At 45.5% G+C, this 19,787-nt stretch overlaps 1 protein-coding gene across 1 annotated transcript in view; it reads right to left on the bottom strand.

The window, feature by feature from the left end:
• The window catches only part of LOC117440243 (midasin-like), a 67,618-nt gene that overhangs the window by 27,200 nt on the left and 20,631 nt on the right, over positions 1-19,787 (bottom strand). Inside the window, 28 exon segments of the mRNA XM_034076535.2 lie at positions 109-235; positions 694-840; positions 1,062-1,206; positions 1,437-1,620; positions 1,914-1,987; positions 2,104-2,213; positions 2,885-3,043; positions 4,090-4,217; positions 4,823-4,917; positions 5,104-5,199; positions 5,776-6,014; positions 6,097-6,382; positions 6,822-6,983; positions 7,108-7,783; positions 7,918-8,030; positions 8,448-8,835; positions 10,881-11,095; positions 11,177-11,341; positions 13,046-13,169; positions 13,455-13,695; positions 14,824-15,037; positions 15,755-15,875; positions 16,452-16,618; positions 17,530-17,663; positions 17,788-17,894; positions 18,238-18,367; positions 19,375-19,488; positions 19,711-19,787. The exon segment at positions 19,711-19,787 is cut by the window's right edge and continues 147 nt beyond it. Of these exon segments, the coding sequence (XP_033932426.1) occupies positions 109-235; positions 694-840; positions 1,062-1,206; positions 1,437-1,620; positions 1,914-1,987; positions 2,104-2,213; positions 2,885-3,043; positions 4,090-4,217; positions 4,823-4,917; positions 5,104-5,199; positions 5,776-6,014; positions 6,097-6,382; positions 6,822-6,983; positions 7,108-7,783; positions 7,918-8,030; positions 8,448-8,835; positions 10,881-11,095; positions 11,177-11,341; positions 13,046-13,169; positions 13,455-13,695; positions 14,824-15,037; positions 15,755-15,875; positions 16,452-16,618; positions 17,530-17,663; positions 17,788-17,894; positions 18,238-18,367; positions 19,375-19,488; positions 19,711-19,787 (4,938 nt within the window).

Here is a 19,787-nt window from a genome sequence, read left to right as displayed (position 1 = left end):
AGTCGCTCACGTTGTGCCGTCAGTCGTTAACACCATGCGCCTAAAGCAGTGTCTCTGTAGACGCGGATGTGCTTGTGATCGGCCTCATAGCAACAAAGGTGTAGTTACATGCTCTCAGCCGGCTCCTGGCTCCTGACGGCAGACAGAGCGGTGGTCATCTCCAGCGGCTGCATACACAGGTTCCTCTCTGGGTCGGCGGTCCGGTTCCACAGCAGGCCCTTACGGTACGACAGACCTGGACCGGGAGAGGTTTCAGAGTGGGGTTTGAAGAGCTTGCTTTCCTTCTGAGACTTCAGAATCAGAATACCTTTATCCACGCACGTTGGTACCGCCAAAGTGAAGAGCCAAACATAGCTTCATCGAAATTAAAAAGCATGCATAACATATTCAAGATAGAAATAGAAATGACACAAAATACAATTAAAAGAGTTCACATCCAGTGACAGTGAAACATAAGTGTAGCATAAGCTAGTGTGATAGCAGCAGGTGATGGGAGATATACTGCAGTTATTTACACATGTATTACAGAAGATGAATTCTCTAACTCAGGGACAGCAGCCAGTAACAGTAATTATGATGAGGGGTGTATATACAGTATACTCCACATAGTAATATTGAACACCAGGGGTGTTGTAGTCTGTTGTTATGTGTGGTGGTCGACCAGGGTCCCCGATGGCTTCTGAGTGAACGCACCTATTCCTGCCAGCATCTTGAACAGTTCAGACAGAGCTCTCTGCTTCTGCTGCAGGATGTGCTTCACTTCAGACTTCTGCTTCTCCTTCTCTGCCGTCAGGTCCACGGTCAGGTTCTGCAGGTCCTGCAGGTTGCTGATCACCTCACCTGAGGAGGAGAATACACATAAACTGCATTTACCCTGGGGGGTTTGGGGAGCAAGACACCAGCTCTGTGAGGTGAGGACCCACAAACAAACCACATGTTTTCCTCACAACAACCTTCATGCCTGTCATCAGCTGCAGGTGGAGATCTGAGGGTAAACCCTCCACTTTATCAACAAGAGGCTTGTGTAGCAGATATTCACTGTGTGCAGGTGGGATGGTTACCAGTGAAGCAGTCCAGGTCTTCAGCCAGCTCCGGCGCCGGGTTCTTCTTCTGCAGCTGGACGCACAGCTTCTTCATCTTCCGGGTCAGAGCCGGCAGGCGGCCCTGCAGAGAGGAGGCCTCCACACCTTCTTCTGGGCCCTCAAGCTGAAATATACAATCGAACCGAGGTTATTCATTCAGCCGAGCAAGAATCCTGCAGGTGTATTTCCTGTCTAGAAGATTAAGTGCTACTGCATTAGCTTCACTTAAAGCCAACTCCTTTGAGAGTGCTACCTACAGAAGGTTTTTTCTATTTGCAAAGATGCAGTCAAAGCAGTACCTATCACCATAAGTAAGGACGTGATAATAACCATGGTGAACATAACAACAACAACCTGCAGATCTCGGCCCTTCCCAGGCAGGGTGTTCTTCAGAGCCTTGTGGACCCGATGGAGGGGGGTCTCCTCTGGGTTAGCATCCACACTGTCCAGGCTGGCGCTGCTCCCCTCCTCCACCAGAGAGGGGGCACTCGGCCCACTCAGAGCCGCCTCGAACTTCTTCACAAACTTGAAGAGAGTCCTGAGAGGAGAAGGGAAGACGGGCAGAACAGAGGGGGTGAGAGGGCAGCCATCTTGTGTTCAAGGATTAGAAAAGACAGGGCAAGAACACGGTTCAGATAAAAACAAGAATTGTATCAAATAATACAAATTAAAGAAATAACAAATAATACATACATTTAAAAAGTAAAACAATTTAGTATGTTGATACAGAATACAATTAAATAGTACAAAAATATATACATTTATGACTTCATTATTTATTAATAATACTCAAATGAATACACGGCACAATCTTATGGGGTGATGTGTTACCGATGCGTCTTGTCCACTGACTGCTTGATGGACCAGAAACTGACATCGTTCCATTTGGAGATCTTCACAAAGTCCTGAGAGGAACACATCACAGAGAACTTCAGAACGTGCACGCTGTGGACTCTGACATGTACAGTCTGGACTGGGTTTCAGGGCATTGTATGCAGTGACAAAGGAGACTCATAGCAACCTTGAGCTCCTTCTCGATGGGCTGCCTGAGCGAAGTGATCTTGGTCTGGATGCCGTCAGAGAACTGGCTGTAGTATTTGTGCAGGTTCCACAGTAGACTGGACAATGGCTCTGTAAAGTAAACGAGTTAACAGGTCATCCGATCAATAGTGCAGTCTCCATCAGTGCAGGAAGCAACACTCCATATGAGCTGCTTTCGCCCTTTTGCTTTGCAAAGGTCAAATGTATGTGAGGATAAACATCAACTCAAAGAGACGAGATGATCATTTCCTGCGCACTATTGACTTCAGTCCAAATCCAATCAGTGGTGTTTGAACCAGAATGTAGTCCCAGTGTAGCAGCTGACCCCGTCTGATCACCGGATCAATACACCACCACTAATGAGGATGCAATGAGTTGTTCTTTTCTCTATCGTCTACTTGCCAGCACGGTGAATCAGGAGATGTTGAGGACCCCAAAGGTGTATGTTAGAAATGTGTAGTGCGGGTCCCTAGCACATGGAAACTGCCGGATGCTAACTTGCATATGTTGGGAATTTGCACAATTAGCATCATTTGTCTTTGCAATCAAAATATCATGTACATTAGAGTCTTTGGAACATCTTTTCACACTAAGCACCTACGGTATATCTATGCGAGTCAAATCGAATGAAGACTGTTGATTTGCTGCAGTGTTTTCACAGTATGACAGTTATTGGTTCAGGACGGGTACAGAGGAGAGGAAGGATCACATGACCGAGTGGATCTGTGTTAGGTCAGACTAAATGAACAGTGCTGGCTGACCTTGTCCCGGCTGCTGGGGGTCCAGCAGCAGCAGGTGGCAGTGGAAGCTGAGCAGCGTGTCCATGCGGGTGTGGAACTGTCCCAGGGTGGAGCCCTCCATGAAGGCCTGGAGGGTGGAGCACACCGAGGACAGGGAGAGGCGCGCCACCTCCTCCTCACCTAGAGCCAGGAAGACAATGGGAGGAAGTATGCATTTCGTTCTGCCTTTACACACACACTGATGAGTCATGTTTGAGCCACCTACTGGTGAATGAAGGTCATTCTTCATTGCTATTTGTCGGTTACAGAGACATAACCCTAACACTCGGTTAAGCAGGTAAGAAGTAAGGAATTTGAACAGCTAATCCACTTATTTATCACGTCTCGTTTAGACTACTGTAACTCCCTCTATATTGGTGTTGACAAGTGCTTGATCCGTCGCCTGCAGCTGGTCCAAAATGCGGCTGCACGCCTTCTTACTGGGAAGAGACGTTATGACCACATCACACCCGTTCTGGCAGACCTTCATTGGCTTCCTGTCAGTCACAGGATCCAGTTCAAGTACTTACTTGTTGTTTTTAAATCATTGCATGGACTGGCACCACATTACCTGTCTGAGTTGTTGCACCGCCATGCTCCTGCTCGAGCACTGCGCTCAGCTCAGCAGAATATGTTGGTGGTTCCTCGGAGCAGAGGTGACAGGGCCTTCAGTGCTGCAGCTCCCAGACTGTGGAGCAGCCTCCCAGCACATGTCCGGACTGCTGAGTCTATTGAACTTTTTAAATCCCAGCTAAAAACTCACCTCTTTGCACTGGCTTTTAATACTAGTTGAGCATTACATCTTTATATTTGTATGTGTTTTTTTATTTATTTTTTATATGTTTCTATTTATTGTGCTTTTTATTATGTTTTTAATTATTGTTTTATTATCGTACTCCCATTGGGCTATTCACTATTGTAGTTACTGCCTGCCCTGTACAGCACTTTGGTCAGCCGAAGGTTGTTTTAAATGTGCTATATAAATAAATAAAGATTGAGATTGAGATTGAAGTACTTCGCTACTTCTCTCATAAAAAGCATAGTTTTGGTTTGATATAGTTCCTAAAGCCCCCCCCACGAGAGCACATTAGAAAGGACATTTTAACTCGGCCGATTACAAAATGTGTTGATGGTTTAAAAATAAATGTCATCTGAATGTTTGTGTCATGGGAGCCACGACGCGTTACCTTCCTCCGCAGCATCCTGCTTCTGCTCCTCCAGGTACCTCTCCACCAGCTGGTAGATGGAGAACCAGTGTTTGGTGGATCTCTCAGTGTGCCGCTTCAAAGCGTTGTCCAGACTGCTCGACCAGAAACTACACGTGGCACAGGAGAGGACACGTTCACAGTCTACACACAGGACCAGGAAACCGCTTGTTCTGATGCTATACTCTGTAGAGGAACACACCGCTCGCTGAGGATCCCAGTCCAGTTTGAGTCTTCCTAATGCAGTACCTACAAGCACCTTAAACCAGTTGACCGTATGTCTTGATTCGCTGAACATGGGATGCTGCGTGCTCTCACACTAAGCATGAATATGTAAGTAACAAGTAGGTGTAGCTATGACTTCAACTCATTGGAAATATTTTAATCACTTTTGATCCTCAAGATTTTAAGAAGGTGCTGACCAAATGCTAAGCTAATGTGCCTACCACCATTCATACATCAAGCACAAAGCCGCAGCAGGGCCGGCCTTCAAGGCGGTGCCGTGGAGCCATGTGACATCGCCCATGCGTAATACCCAGATGTTACATACATTTTCTCCATGGGTGAATTTTGTGCAACATTGAATCACATGTTGGAGCATGTTTTAGGTCCGTAAAACCGTGTTTCATCTGAATATTTCTTACAGTTTCAATATTGTCCCTTTTGTATCTCGCACCCCAATCAGATGCAGGCTTATTGAAAGCCTCTGTCTCACCTGAGCTCCAGTTTGCGCCACTGGATGATGAGCTGGGTGACTGCTTCCAGCTCCTTGCGCAGAGACACCGAGCGGCTGGCGTTATTCTCCCAGTCCTGAGGAGAGCACACAACACGGAGCTCACTTCAGTGCAACACATTAGCATTTCAGAAAGTACATCACATTTGGACCTGCTATCGATGGCATCTATTAAGAAGGTCACAGATGTATTTGTTAGTTGGTTAGCTGTGTCAACACCAGGTTGACCTCCCGATGGAATCATGCATGGCACACGAGCGCACCTGAGCTTTGGTGAGCAGGATCTCCAGACCGTTGAGGAACTTGGCCAACGGGCTGGCCAGCGTGAAGGTCTGGATCCTCTCTATCACCACCGACAGCTGAGGGCCACACACAGGATACACGTCATGTGACCTGAGAGCAACACATTCCAGGCTCCAGGACTGTTCACTGACATGGGGCTGTTCTCTTATAGTCTGCCTACAAACAATCACATGTAGAACTCCTAGGTGGACATTGTGGGTTGTTATGGTTACAGAGTTTTTATTTGAGCATAAAACAACTCATCACTAACAACACAATAAATCAATTTGGCCTTTAAAGCAAGATACTAGAGTTTCATCCAATCAAGAACCAAAGTGTTCATGGTCAGTTTGTGAGAAATCGATGGTGTAGACACAGATACTCTGACTACTTTAAATCCAGGCTGAAGACTTTTCTTTTTGCCGCTGCTTTTAAACTCTTCATATCTCACACTGCTCTGTGAATTGTATTCATGTATTTTATATATCATCTTGTTTTACGTATATTGTACTCTCTTTGCTTTTTAATGAGTGTTATAAATACCATGTGCGTTTCCACTGCACATTTCTTAATGTCTTTCCTTTCTGTAAAGCACTTGTGTGGAAAGTTGCTATATATATCTTTCCCTGCTAGCTGACTGAAAGGGAGCTGACCTGTACGAGAGCGGGGTGCTCGGGCCAGTCCTCCAGCCTCTGCTTCACCGCCACACCCAGCTGCAGCAGGACAGGGAGACACAGGCGGGCCTCGCTCATGTTGGGCTGCTGGTAGAAGTCGTAGGCTCCCTCTGAGGTGACTGACAGGCCGTCGGGGCCCCCGGAGCCCTGCACTGTGTTCTGCAGGAGGGCCGACAGCAGCAGCTCACTGCCTGTGAGCTGCTGGTCCATCTCAGCATCTGCAGAGGACACCAGGAGCACATTTAGCAACAACACTCAAGAGTCTACGTTGTTGCTGTTTGAGTGACAGTAAACACTGACCAATCAGATGATAGAAGCGGGACATCAGAGGGGAAGCAATCTGGTAGGAGGAGACCAGGGCTATGATGTGTTCTCTGCTGTGATTGGCTGGTGTCGTGCCCTTGTACCACAGAGACCGGGCGTGTCCCAGAGAGAGGCGCTGATGGATCTTCAGCACGGTGTTCATGGCCGCCACAGACAGGAAGCTGCCCTCACTGGACTCCTCCTGGCCTCCCTGCTCCTCCTCCTGACGCTCCGAGTCTGATGGACCCTCCAGACTCGGCAGGGCCATGATGTCTGCAAAGTCCTGAGGAAGTGTGGAATGAGACCTTTACGTATTTGAACATTGTTTTTTCGAGTTATAATGTCTCTCTTTGGTGTCATCTCATTTCTCTGCTGCACGAACACACACAGGGTGGTGACATTTCTTTATGATATTGATAACCGTATCCACCTTATTACCAGGTGACGTTACGACCTGTAGAAACGTACATCTTATACAAATGTTTAATGTGAAACGTGTTGAACCGTCTGACACTTTCTTCCTGCAGTACATTCTAAGCATGAGTCAAAATCATCAGCATGTTTTTTCAGATCATCATCTTTGTGAGTTGAAATGAGCATTTTGGAATTGTATGTATTCTCCTATGACTGAGATGTCACATTGCAGTTATCTATTAGGATTCATGTTGCTAGGGAAACGGGAGCAGCCTGTTGGGGCCTCTCTAAGATCAGTGAGTGAATACCTTGTTGAACTGAGGGAACTGCTGCTTGAAGTCTCTCTCCTCCTGCTCGTCCTCAGTCAGCCCTGATCCGTGCAGTCGGCTGCGGTTACGATACAGACTGGCCTCCATCTGCTCCTTCTCCCTCTTCAGTCTCTCCTGTTCGTCCCACTCGTTCACCAGAGCCTGCGGAGCATCTTGTTACAGTCAACCATGCATTCATTTAGAACATTTGAGAAATATTGCAATTCTTGTTGGATAGATTCAAACTTGAACCATTTCTGGATCTGTGTGTAAACTGAGCTCTGACCTGACAGATGTGTCTGAAGAGGCGGCGGGACTCGGAGCTGAACTCCCCGGTGGACAGGGTGTGGCACTGCACGTACAGCAGAGCATTCAGAAGCAGCGTGGAGGACCGGGGCACCACCTGCTCAGAGTCCTGCTGCGGGAGGAGCTTCCCCACGCAGCGCAGGATGTCCATGCAGGATCTGGAGCAGAGGAAGTCGGCCCGGGCCAGGTAGGAGGGCAGGCTGGGGGACAGGGAGGGGAAGGCCAGCAGGCAGGACACCAGCTTAGGCAGACCGGGAACAGGCGTGAGCGAGGTGGCCACCTGGGAGGCCACCAGCCTCATCCCGTGACGGAGCTGTAGGATGCCGGTCCGCAGCGGCCCCACCACGTCGGGGTACAGGGGGTAATCCTCCTGCAGCCTCTGGCAGAAGCGCTGCTGGGAGTTCTGCCACACAGCCTCCTCCTTCAGCAGGCCCTGGATGGCTGACCTGGACTTGGAGGAGGAGGGGGGGCCCTGCAGAGCCTTCAGCAGACGGGACAGCAGCTCCTTCACGGCTGACGTCTGGCCGATGCTGCACAGGTAGTGCTGCAGCTCCTGGAAGAGGCGGCCGTACTGCGGGTCGTGAGGGCGGCAGGCCTGCTTCCTGGAGAGCTCCGCGATCTGCTCCTTCACCTGCTGCATTCGGATCCACAGGTACCTGCAACAACGAGCAACACAAGGGGATGAAGGACTATCCAGAGGTCTAATATCAGCAACCAGGCCCGACCTCAGCCTCTGGTTGACTTGGTTGACTTGTCCTTTTACACGGGAGAACTAGTGGCTGGCTCTGACCTGATGCGAGGGTGCTGGAAGCCGTCAGTAGTGCTGCTCTCCTCCAGCTCCGCTCCGGTCATCAGCTGAGAGGACAGGCTGCGGCCCCTCCACTCCTCCTGCAGCACAGCCAGCTGCAAAAACAACAACATGATGACAACTTTCACTGAATTATGCGTTTTATATCAATTAGTAGCATCTGGTGTAATTACGTGCTGCCAACACATTGGAATGGTTTTCAAGATATAGAACCCTGACTACAATTTGACATATACCAGTATGTGATAATCCATCAAATGTTATTCCTCTGATCTTAAACATGGTGGAAATAATTATTCTTTTTTTTGACTGACAATTTTGACAATACATAATAAAAAAAAGATAAGTAATGAATTGGAATTAGCAGTTTTAGCTCAATCTTGGTTACACCTTATAAGACTATCTGTTGTATAGACACTCAAACCAGGACAAAGGTTGTTTTTTCAATATTTTAAAAATGTAAAAAATAGTTTTCATTAAATAACATTTGATAAGAACCATCAGTTGCTCACCTCCTGCTGGGCGTAGTTGAGTTTGTAGGCCCTCTTCACAGCCGGGTCAAAGATGGTCTGTGGGGTCCAGGCTTTGATCTGCAGCAGGCCCATGTTGACCCAGAACACTCCGGACTGGGCGGGCTGGTTGGAGCCTTGGACCTTGCTCTGGACGTACTGCTGAAGGCAGGCGCTGCAGGCCTCCAGCAGGCCGTCAGGGAGCACGTTGGGGGGCAGGAAGTCCCTGAAGACGGTCTGGATCTCCTGGGCTGCTATCAGAGGGTCCAAGTCCTCCACCAGGCTCTCGCAGCTCTCCATGAAGCCCTCCTGCAGGCTGGGGGGCAGCAGGTCCGCCATGCTCTGCAGCTGGCGGCGCAGCACAGCCCCCTGGAGACGGAAGTCTGTGCCCCTGGAGAGGACGGAGGGTTAGTAAGCCCCAAGACCATAAATGCTACACTTTAAACACCAGAAATCTATCCAAGTATTGTCAGAATATGTCTTTACACTTGATATGAGACATAATAATGTACGAAGTAACAATGCAGTGAGATAGAGGGACTTTTTACACAATGCTTCTTAAGTATCTTGTTAAAGGAATGGTATGCTCATGACACTCATTTTTTAAAAATTATCATCCGATAAAACAGACCAGTCTCTGCCAGTCTCTCTCTTTTTTTTTTTTTAATCCGATGACATTATCAGTGATTTTAAACTGATTATATACCGAAATAACATCAACACTGTGGGCGCCGCCATTTCCCGGACGTGACGTAAACCATGCGTTTGGTTTTCGAAGACACGTTGATCTCCATGTTATTTACTGTAGTTTCTCTCTTCAAATATGCCTCACTGTATCGCGAAATATTGCCACAATTCTGATAGGAACAATCCACGGAATGCTCGGTTCCATCTGTTGCCAAAAGGTAAGCATAAGAAGTACATTCGGAGGCAGTGGCTAGCGAAATGTGGCCGGCCCGAACCGAGAGATTCACAGGCTCATGTATGCAGCGAACATTTCACATTTCCGGACGACTACTCTGAGAGTATGATCAAACATAACATGGGATTTAAAGAACAACCATTACTCAATGGAGATGCAGTACCATCGGTCTTTCTGGTGTCATCACCGACCAGGACACCAGTTCGGCCAGTTGAGAAATCGCCCTCTGCAAGTGTGAAGCGACGGAGGAGCAGAAGTAGTGCTCGGAGTAAGAATAAGGTATGTTATAGCGCATTTCCATTGCAGCGGCTAGCCCCGTTTTAACGTCCTTTAGCGTCCAGGCCAGGACAGTTTTTGGTGGCCTTTCCATATAGCGTAGTACCGGCTAGTGTGTATTTCCCCCCAGTTTTTCCGGCCCCATAAAATCGTGATTCTATGGCCAGGGACAACGAAGCTGAGTATGCTAAACTAGAGAGGGAATCGCTAGCAAGGGTGGTACTACATGCATACATATAGTATCTTATATCATCTTCCCATTATACACACATGCATTTCCAAACATCTGGACTACCTATGTTGCAAATGTATTATCTTTTCAATTTACACACGGCATCTATTGCACGTCTGTCCGTCCTGGGAGAGGGATCCCTCCTCTGTGGCTCTCCCTGAGGTTTCTCCCATGTTCCCTTTAAACTGGGGGTTTTCTTCGGAAGTTTTTCCTTGTACGATGTGAGGGTCTAAGGACAGAGGGTGTCGTATTGTCATACTGATATGTATGGCTGAATTCCCCCATCCAATCTCTTCACATTGGTCAAAACTTCTTCCTCTGCTGACGAGTCCGAACTGAAATACTCCGCCATGTTTCCGTGTGTTGACAAAGTGAACGCATGGATGACGTCACGACCATCACGTGACTACTGAAAATGGCGGCGGCCAGACGGAATATACAGGTCTTGATAAAAAAGAGCTATAAAATCATTATTTACCGGGGAATATCGCTGATTTCTTCAGGGTATGGTTTAAACATAACGTTTCACTAAATACTGAAGTTTTGATGAATTATCTAATGAGTGGACCATTCCTTTAAGTATCTTGTTCAGTTAAAGACTCTTATTTTGAGTTGGATCTCAGGTGAAGTTTTTATACCAGGTTTTTAAGCTGCTGTGGTATTTATAAAAGATGGATCATCTTGTTTCCATCAATGAATCTTACTTGATTATAGAAACCACATTTTTATTGGAAATCCACCAACTCCAGTGTAAGATCAGAACACAGAACACTGTTGAGCATTTCTGGCTTATTTTGAAACAACATTTCCTGATTCATGTAAATATAGTTACAAATAAGTTTTCCCGACCAATTATAAGATCTCCTTTATCTAAATATCCCATCTTATTGCCAAGCTAATTTTCACAGATTTCTTTACTTATTACAAGAGATAAAAACACATTTCATTATTTTTGACTTGTTTTGAGCAGCATTGGAGAACATACATTAAAACGTGTTGGACCTACCTGAACTCAGCCAGAGCAGGGATGGCCATGTTGTCCCACAGCACAGCAGACACGTCCTGCAGCTGCTGGATCCTCTCCTTCCACTCCCCCAGGGTCACATGGGACAGGGAGAGCAGGGCTGCTCCTGACGGTTCCCATGCACCTCCAGTCTCACTGCTGCAGAGAACTCCCAGCATGCAATAGGACCACACAGCTTTACTCAGCAAGGCTGGTCCCTGAAAACAACATGGCCATGTGTTACCCTTTAAGAAGTCCCTTTGAGAATCATAGTATATACAGTAACGTTAGGTCAGTACCATGTTCTTTGCTCCGTGCTGCAGCTTTGGAGCCGTCTTGGTCTTGGGGCTCAGTGGGTCCCATTTCAGCCAGAGGTCGGGGTCAGAGGTCACACTGCTGGTCCACAGAGCGCCCAGAGCCTCTGACAGCAGCTCACACCAAACAAACTGCAGCTCTTCAGCCGGCTGGAGAGAAGAAGGAGGAATCATTCGGTGGGTTTGGAGCCTAAGGAAAGTCTTTCTTGTTTCCGTATAGATTTTGTAATTGAATGTAATAGTACATCGGGGAGGTCTGACAGGAAACCAAGAGGGAGCATGGGGCATCCACAGCAGTGACGCTGCGAGTACAAGGTGGGTCTCCAGGACCCTACGGAATAGTTATTCATCTGAAGTTTGATCATGTTTGTATATTTTAGTGTGGCAATTATTGATCAAGTCCAATTGGAATTGAGTTTGGGACATTACTTAATACAATTCTACATGTGTTTTCTTTGTTGATGATTTGGTTCCTGTTTCTCCTGATACTTAAAGATCTCCTCCAGACATCCTTTAAGACATGGAACTATTTTCAGTGACTGATGTTTTCAGTAAAGTAACATTAAGCAACACACATCTTGGAGGGGCAATTTCCATTTCGTAACTGACAACAAGAAGATGGGATAACTTATTTTTTGTGTATCGAATATTATCATCCTGAATCGATCCACAACTTAAAAATAATAATGAATATTGTATTTATATTAAAAATGAATGACTGATTGTTTTTTTGTAATGATGGAAAGTTATGCTATAGATGAGAGTAACACCTACGTCACTTCCGGGCGAAAATGACGGCCCCGCCCACTTTTGGGGGAAAACAACGCTGTCATTTGATTGGCGGTCGATACAAATTCTGAAGTTTTTGCCAATCCGATCAGAATTTTTTTTAAACCGTGGATTTTTGGATCTTCAAAGCGCCCGATTACGATGGCCAGACAGGCAAACAATTACATTCAATCATTTGAAATCGACATTCAGTCTCGATCTATGGTTAAATTAAAATCAGTAGGCGAGGCTGTAATTTCGCCAGCTGTTGCTCTCATGTGCGAGGCAGAACATAATAGTTTTAACATGACAAAAAGCTGCTGTGTCGTTCATTGCACCTCAAACATTAAAACAAATCCAGAGTTACGTGTTTCTGTACTTCCTCTAAGAAGAAAGGACAGTAACAGAAGAGCTCTGTGGCTTCAGACTCGATCGCCGTTCAAATGACAGCGTTGGTTTCCCCAAAAGTGGGAGGGGCCATAAAGTGACGTAGATTTTACTTTCATCTATGAAAATCGATAGCCTACTGCTTTGCCATATATCGAGCCCGATCGTCGATTTCCAATGGCTTAATGTAATTGTTTGCCTGACTGGCCCTTGGAATCGGGCTTTTTGAAGATCCAAAAATCCACGGTTTTCTTACATTTCTGATCGGATTGGCAAAAACTTCAGAATTTGTATTGACCGCGGTTCAAATGACAGCTTTGTTTTTCCCCAAAAGTGGGCGGAGCAATACTTTTCACCGGAAGTGACGCATTTGTTACTCTCATGTATAAACGATGTCAGAGTTGTGTCAAGCATTTCTGCTAACCTAAGCCTACTTTCGTTTTGTATCACTTTTCTTGAAGTCACTGAGAATTGAGATAATAAAATACCTTTAGTGAAACGTTTTTGTCTCTGGTTTGCCTTTTTTTCGCCATCATTTGCCACACTGCCTTTTTTAGCATTGAAGTAGATGCTGAAATCAGCAGCCTCCAGAATCAATATTGAATTGGAAATTGTTTTGAAAAAAGAATCAATTTTGAATGCAATGGTGACCCTAGAAATGAAAATGGAATGGTGAAAGTGAAAGCTCACTGCACTGACCCTGTCGCTGCTGAGCAGGAACCACAGAGGCTGCAGCTGGCTCACGTTCATGGGGGTGGACTGCAGGCAGTAGCGCAGGTGTCTGGAGAGCTCTCTGCGTAGGCTGGCCTCCGCCTCCTGGTCACTGCAAGCATCAGGAACACGTCAGCACACACATCCAAGTTCATTTATATAGCCCAATATCACAACACACGACTCCGACTCCTGATCTAGTTCATCTTTGCCAATATGTTTTACTGTGGAGCTGGAGGCCAAGATGATACCATCGACAGCAATTATGTAATTTGATATTTCATTCCGAATATGTTTGGGGTCCTGTATAATAACGTCGGTTTTCTCAGAGTTGAAGAATACAAAAGAATCAAATCACAGCCTCTTAACGGTTTGCTTTGAGGAGGAATGCAGTTACCCAGGAGCCAGAGCCAGGTGCAGCAGGTCGGTGCTGAGGCGCAGCTGGTTGAGGATCGCCAGCCCCTCCATCAGGGGCCACAGCTGGGCCCTGCGGCTCAGCTGCTGCAGCTCTTCCCTGGCCAGGTGCACCCCCTCCTCAGGCTCCTCCCCCTCAGGCAGGGAGCACACCTCCAGCAGCCCTTTGGAGGTCATGTGACGCTGCTGCTGCTCCACACTCGACACCAACCTTTCCAACACTCCTGAAGAGAAAATAAAGTATAGCACTCACACACTGACCCTTTAATATCAGAGTATAGCACTAATGTACTGACCCTTTAATATCAGAGTATAGCACTAATGTACTGACCCTTTAATATCAGAGTATAGCACTAATGTACTGACCCTTTAATATCAGAGTATAGCACTAATGTACTGACCCTTTAATATCAGAGTATAGCACTAATGTACTGACCCTTTAATATCAGAGTATAGCACTAATGTACTGACCCTTTAATATCAGAGTATAGCACTAATGTACTGACCCTTTAATATCAGAGTATAGCTCTAATGTACTGACCCTTTAATATCAGAGTATAGCACTAATGTACTGACCCTTTAATATCAGAGTATAGCACTAATGTACTGACCCTTTAATATCAGAGTATAGCACTAATGTACTGACCCTTTAATATCAGAGTATAGCACTAATGTACTGACCCTTTAATATCAGAGTATAGCACTAATGTACTGACCCTTTAATATCAGAGTATAGCACTAATGTACTGACCCTTTAATATCAGAGTATAGCACTAATGTACTGACCCTTTAATATCAGAGTATAGCACTAATGCACTGACCCTTTAATATCAGAGTATAGCACTCACACACTGACCCTTTAACACTAATGTACTGACCCTTTAATATCAAACACTAGTTTCTATTAGACGTAGAAGAAGAAGACAACATGTCCTCTGCCCCATACGTTTTCCATTCACAATGCAATGTTTAGTACACCCCCAAAATATAACCGTGCTGGAAAGGAGAAACAACGTTAGCATCATCTATGAGAGAGAGGTTATGTTTTTTTCTGAGGGTGGTTCAATACGACAACATTAATGTATCCTGATTGGAGCATGCAAACTTAATAGCCATTAGATAATGGCTTATCATTGTCAGTTTTTACCAACTCACACAAAAAGTAAATACAACTTTCCGTATAGTTTAGTTTTGCAGTTGACATCCATACACAAAATGTCTAATATGTCATCAGCTCATATTAGTAATTGTCATTTCTAAAAGTCTAAGTGACCTTAAACTTTGTCCACCAGTTCTAATCAGTTCATCCCAGGTCTAGGTGTCCAGAACAGGTATTTGTAGCCCAGGCTCACCAGACTTCTGTGGGTCCAGCTGGTTGTTGGCCAGCAGCACCAGCCCACAGGCCTCCAGCAGACTCTCCTTGAGGTCCAGCCCCAGCCCGGCGCCGTGCAATCGGACCAGCTCCTGCCTCCAGGGCGCGATGCTGTCGTCCAGCCTCAGGTCGCTCACATCCAGGGCTTTACTCAGGAACCTGAGCCGGGACGCACACTCCGCCACCGACTCCAGCTGCAGCAGGACATGGACACGGTTAGGAGTCACAAACACATTACTGAAATGGCTTTCAATCAGAAGTGGGAGAAGTACTCAGATCTTGTACTTTAGTAGAAGTGTAGAAAGACTCTGTTACAGTAAAAGTCCTGCATTCAAAATGTTCCTCAAGTGAAAGTAGAAAAGTATTCTCATCAAAATATAGTGAAAGACAGTAAAAGTAGTCGTTGTGCAGATTGGTCCGTTTCAGAATAATATATATGATATGTTGTATAATGATTGATCATGAAAGTGTTCTCAAAGCTGGTGAAGGTGCAGCTAGTCTGAATGGCTTTGTAGACTGCAGGGTAGCTGGTGGATTTACTCCAGGTGGAACTGAAGTCTGATTTAACACTTGGTTAGATTTCACATCATTCATCCACATCTGTAAAGTAACTGAAGGTATTAAATACATGTAGTGGAGTAAAAGTACACAAATTAAAACTGGATTGTAGTGCAGTAGAGGTACAAAGTAGCATAAAATGGAAATATTCAAGTAAAGTCCCTTAAAATTGTACTTGAGTACAGTATCTTAAATGAATGTACTTAGTTTCTTTAGACCGCTGCTTTTAAAACACTTTCTTCTTTTAAGTTGGATATAGCAACGATAGCAGAGACGATAGGAATGACAGTAAACATGAAAACAGCTGCTGATCAGGAGTCAGTTCTAACAGTAGAACTGATGGAGTGTCAGACCTTGAATGGCAGAGGTTTTCCTAACGTTTTCTGCACGCCCTTCAGAGCCGTGGCCACAGACAGCGGGGTGGAGAGGACCGTCTGGATGGCTGCTGACACGGCCTGGAGCTCCTGCTGACATCTGAGGACACAACAGTCAGATGTGAGGGGGTGGAACATGTTTCTGCAGAATCTTATATGTACTGGATAAGTAGGAGATGAATTACATTGCATTCAAGATTTCAACAACAACCAAAAATGAACTTGCTCCAAAAAAGTATTCGAAGAGATAATGGCAAATAATGAACATACATACTAAATATGTTAATGAAAAATGTTAATGAATATGGTTGCCATTACATTTCATCCTCACACATGCTTGTAAAACATCAAACAAATAAAGACAACCACCCCCCTCAACAATATGGGTGCATCCATACAACTCCGAAATGTCACATATATAAATATAATCATATACACACTAAAAGGCAATTTTTCTGCACAGTAGTACATTTTTCTGATCATACTTTGTACTTTTATTTAAGTAAGATGTTGTCTTCAACACAAGAAAGATATCATTAGAAAACCAAGCATCTTCCAGTCATACGCAATATTACCAGCATACAATCTCTGCAAGGTTAAACCGAATGTAAGAAATACCAAATAACAACAAACTCTAATTTGGAGTTACACCATGCAGTGTAGAGAAAGGTCTTACTCTGACAGGGTGTCGGCGTCTCCCAGCAGCAGGTGGGGCAGGCGGAGGATCAGGTGTTTCTGCACCCACTGCCAGTGAAGAGACAGCACCGAGATGCCCTGAGAGTCGGCCGGCAGCGTGCTGCACGCGTCCCAGAAACGGTCCAGCCACTGCAGCAGCTGCAGGATCTGAAACCAGGGAGACAGACATGAGCTTACCATGGTTTCACCTCTGAGGCAGGGTTTCCGTTAGCCGCTAATTACCGGTTTTTAGCTGGTAACATTTATTAAAAAACGGTAAATTAAAAACCTGCTGGTCAAAATGTCCGGTAATAATTATGGATGCTCCGATCGATCGGCCGCCGGTCATTATCGGCCGATATTCACTCGTAATAGTTTGATCGGTGCTCTCTATAAAGGCCGATCAGGAAAGCTGGATCTGAGCGATATGAACATAAACGTGAGTGAAGTGTAACCGGACGAGAGAGAGATCAGATCAGCTGCTGCATGATCACCTGAAGCCCCGCCCACTGTTTAGCGAGCTGCATGAGAAACTGACGGGCTGTCAGGAGAGAGAGGGAGAGGGAGAGGGAGAGAGGAAAAGAGAGCATCCGTTTCTCCCGTGTTATTATTCAAAGTTAATGTAAACTTTTGAATAATGTACTTCATCTACTACAAGTAGTTTGTTTGAATGTAATAATTATGTTGTTTGTGGAATCATTTATTGAAAAATGAATCTGTTACGATTATAAACTGAAGCAATATAAAAATGAGCCCCATGAACTGAGTTTTAAACATCAGCATATCCGGTCCTAGTCCGGTGATTACCTGCTAACGGAGACCATTCTTATTATTATTATTATTGAAACATGACCGGTAAGTTTCAAATTTGTCCGGTAAAATTAATTATTTCTGGACATTTGACAGGCAAGAAAAAATCCTAGCGGAGACCCTGAGATCTGCATTTCCTTCATGCTTCCATAGCTCCCCCACCTTCATGGTACCAGGTGGTGGAGCTATGCAGTACGTTTCCTTCCAGGTCATTCTGCTCCACCTGCTCTACTTATTGAGAGACAGACTAACACGATGAAGGGTCTGACCTCGAACATGATGTGGTCTGAGATGTAGGGCTGTCCGCTCTGCACCGCCTGCAGGGTGAAGGAGTCCCATAGGTCGAAGAAGGTGCGCAGGTGCATGAGCACTGGGTGGGGCAGGTGACCGATGTCCACAGTGCCTGTAAAGAGGGGGGGGCATATGGTGCATTAACTCAAGTCCACCCTCTGCTGCGTGCACTGCAGCCCATGTAGATCTGAAATGATTCCATCAGTTCCTTAGGATGCAGAGGGGGCGGTGCTCACCTTTACTGAAGGCTGTGGCGATCCTCAGGGCGGAGCTCTGCGCCGACAGGTTGATGGCACAGGTGCAGATGACCGACCTCTCCTCTCTGTCCGTCATCAGAACAATCCTGCAAACACAAACCGCTTTTAAAACACTTTGACGTGACCAACAGCTGGAAGATCCTTTTGATTTATCTTTTACTTTCATGCATTGAATACACAATACACTTTGCATGGAGAGCCAATGTCTTCCAATCATTTTACACATTTGGAAATGGATGATTCATATCAATTCCTCTTTAATGGCCACACGTATGTAAGCAGCACCGCACACAGTGACTTGTAATTCCTGCATTTAAACCATGTTAGTATTAAGAGCAGTAGTAGTATTCTATTATACAGTGCAGCGGGGAGGAGTGGCCCAGGAATACCAATATATGTATACACATGAGCAGCAGCATGTTGCAGTACCTGTTGGCGACTGCGTTCAGGGCCTCGAGGAACTCTGTGTATCGTTCCTCGTCCTCAAAGTTGCACTTGTTGGCTAAAATGTCCAGGTACTGCTTGTTCCATCGCATGTCCACAAGAATCCTGTATTCATCTGCAAAGCAACAGACAGTGGTCAGATGCCATGATGATGGCAGCAGTATGGAGCAACATGGGTCAACAGTCTGATAAAGAGCAGAGGATATAATGCACTGAAATCATCATCAGTTTGGACCAAGAATGACTGAAAATCATGAACTTCTATTTCAGGTCACATGATCTTTAGGTTATGCTGTAAGGACAAGGCCCTGAAGGGTAGCTAACAGCTACAGCTACAGCTAACAGCTACAGCTAACAGCTAACAGCTACAGCTAACAGCTTCAGCTAACAGCTACAGCTAACAGCTACAGCTACAGCTACAGCTAACAGCTACAGCTACCAGGAACACTCACCTAGAGAGAACAAATCTTGATATTCTCAACGATTGTTAAAGTCCAAAACGGACTTGTTAAACCGATGACAGTAATAACTCATTTTGACCTTAAACCTTTAATTGGGATATCTTGATCAGATGATCCCAAATCAATGGATCGAATGTTACAAACAAATCCGATACTATACGTAGGCCCATCTGATAACCGTCATTGATGTAAAAGAGGGTGAATTATATCCAGTCTTTTACCCTGGATTTAAAATTAATTTGTTATTCTGAATATTAAAATGTAAACTAAAATGTTGCTGACCGATCAAAAGCGCTGCTAAAGGTTCTGTAAACATCTGGTGCTGCAAGAAGAAGTGTCATGTTTGTGGCAAGCTATGCCTTTTGAGCATGATAAAACAGATGGCAAGGTTAAGCAAAGTGCATCCAAACACTTGAATTATTAAAAGCTATTTTGTTTTTTGTTGTTGCTTTTGAGAAAGAAAATGTGATTTGTATCGTATTGTCAGTTAATTAGTTTGCAGTATGTGTATCAGACAGGAACAAATGGTATTGAGCAATGCCTTCTTTTTTTATATACAGAAAGCACATATAATCATATGGGCAGGATGTGCTTTGCTTATTCTAGTCATGGATTACAAAATGACTTCTTTATGGAAGAACAAGCCAACCAAAGAGTGTACCTGCGCTGTGCGGCTGCAGCAGCTGAGTCAGGGACTTGCCCTTGGCAGCCAGTTTGCCCCCGAACACCGCCTTCAGGGCCCGGTTCCCTGCCTCCAACTGCACCAGAGCTGGGTCTGGAAGATAAACAAGCACAAGGTTTCAGGATCCACAGTACCGGATAGTGCTGAACACTAAAGAAAACTCTTTTTCTTTCTGCAAGGTAGTGTGGTTACAAAATAGACCTGTAAAACACATGGACTGAGATGTCCTGTGATGTCATTGTCTCTAGACATTTTAAACTAAACATGAATGTTGACATCTTTCCAAATATCCTGGTCAGTGTGTGGGTTACAGACCGGGGGCCTGCTTGTAGCTCTTCCCCAGGTGTGAGAGCCAGCTGCTGCGGAGGATCCAGTCCCCGTGAGAGGCCCTC

Source organism: Pseudochaenichthys georgianus, chromosome 24 (genome assembly GCF_902827115.2).
Source record: "Pseudochaenichthys georgianus chromosome 24, fPseGeo1.2, whole genome shotgun sequence".
Lineage (NCBI taxonomy): Eukaryota > Metazoa > Chordata > Actinopteri > Perciformes > Channichthyidae > Pseudochaenichthys > Pseudochaenichthys georgianus.
The sequence above is the reverse complement of the archived record's forward strand: the minus strand, read 5'-3'. Positions and strand labels throughout refer to the sequence as shown.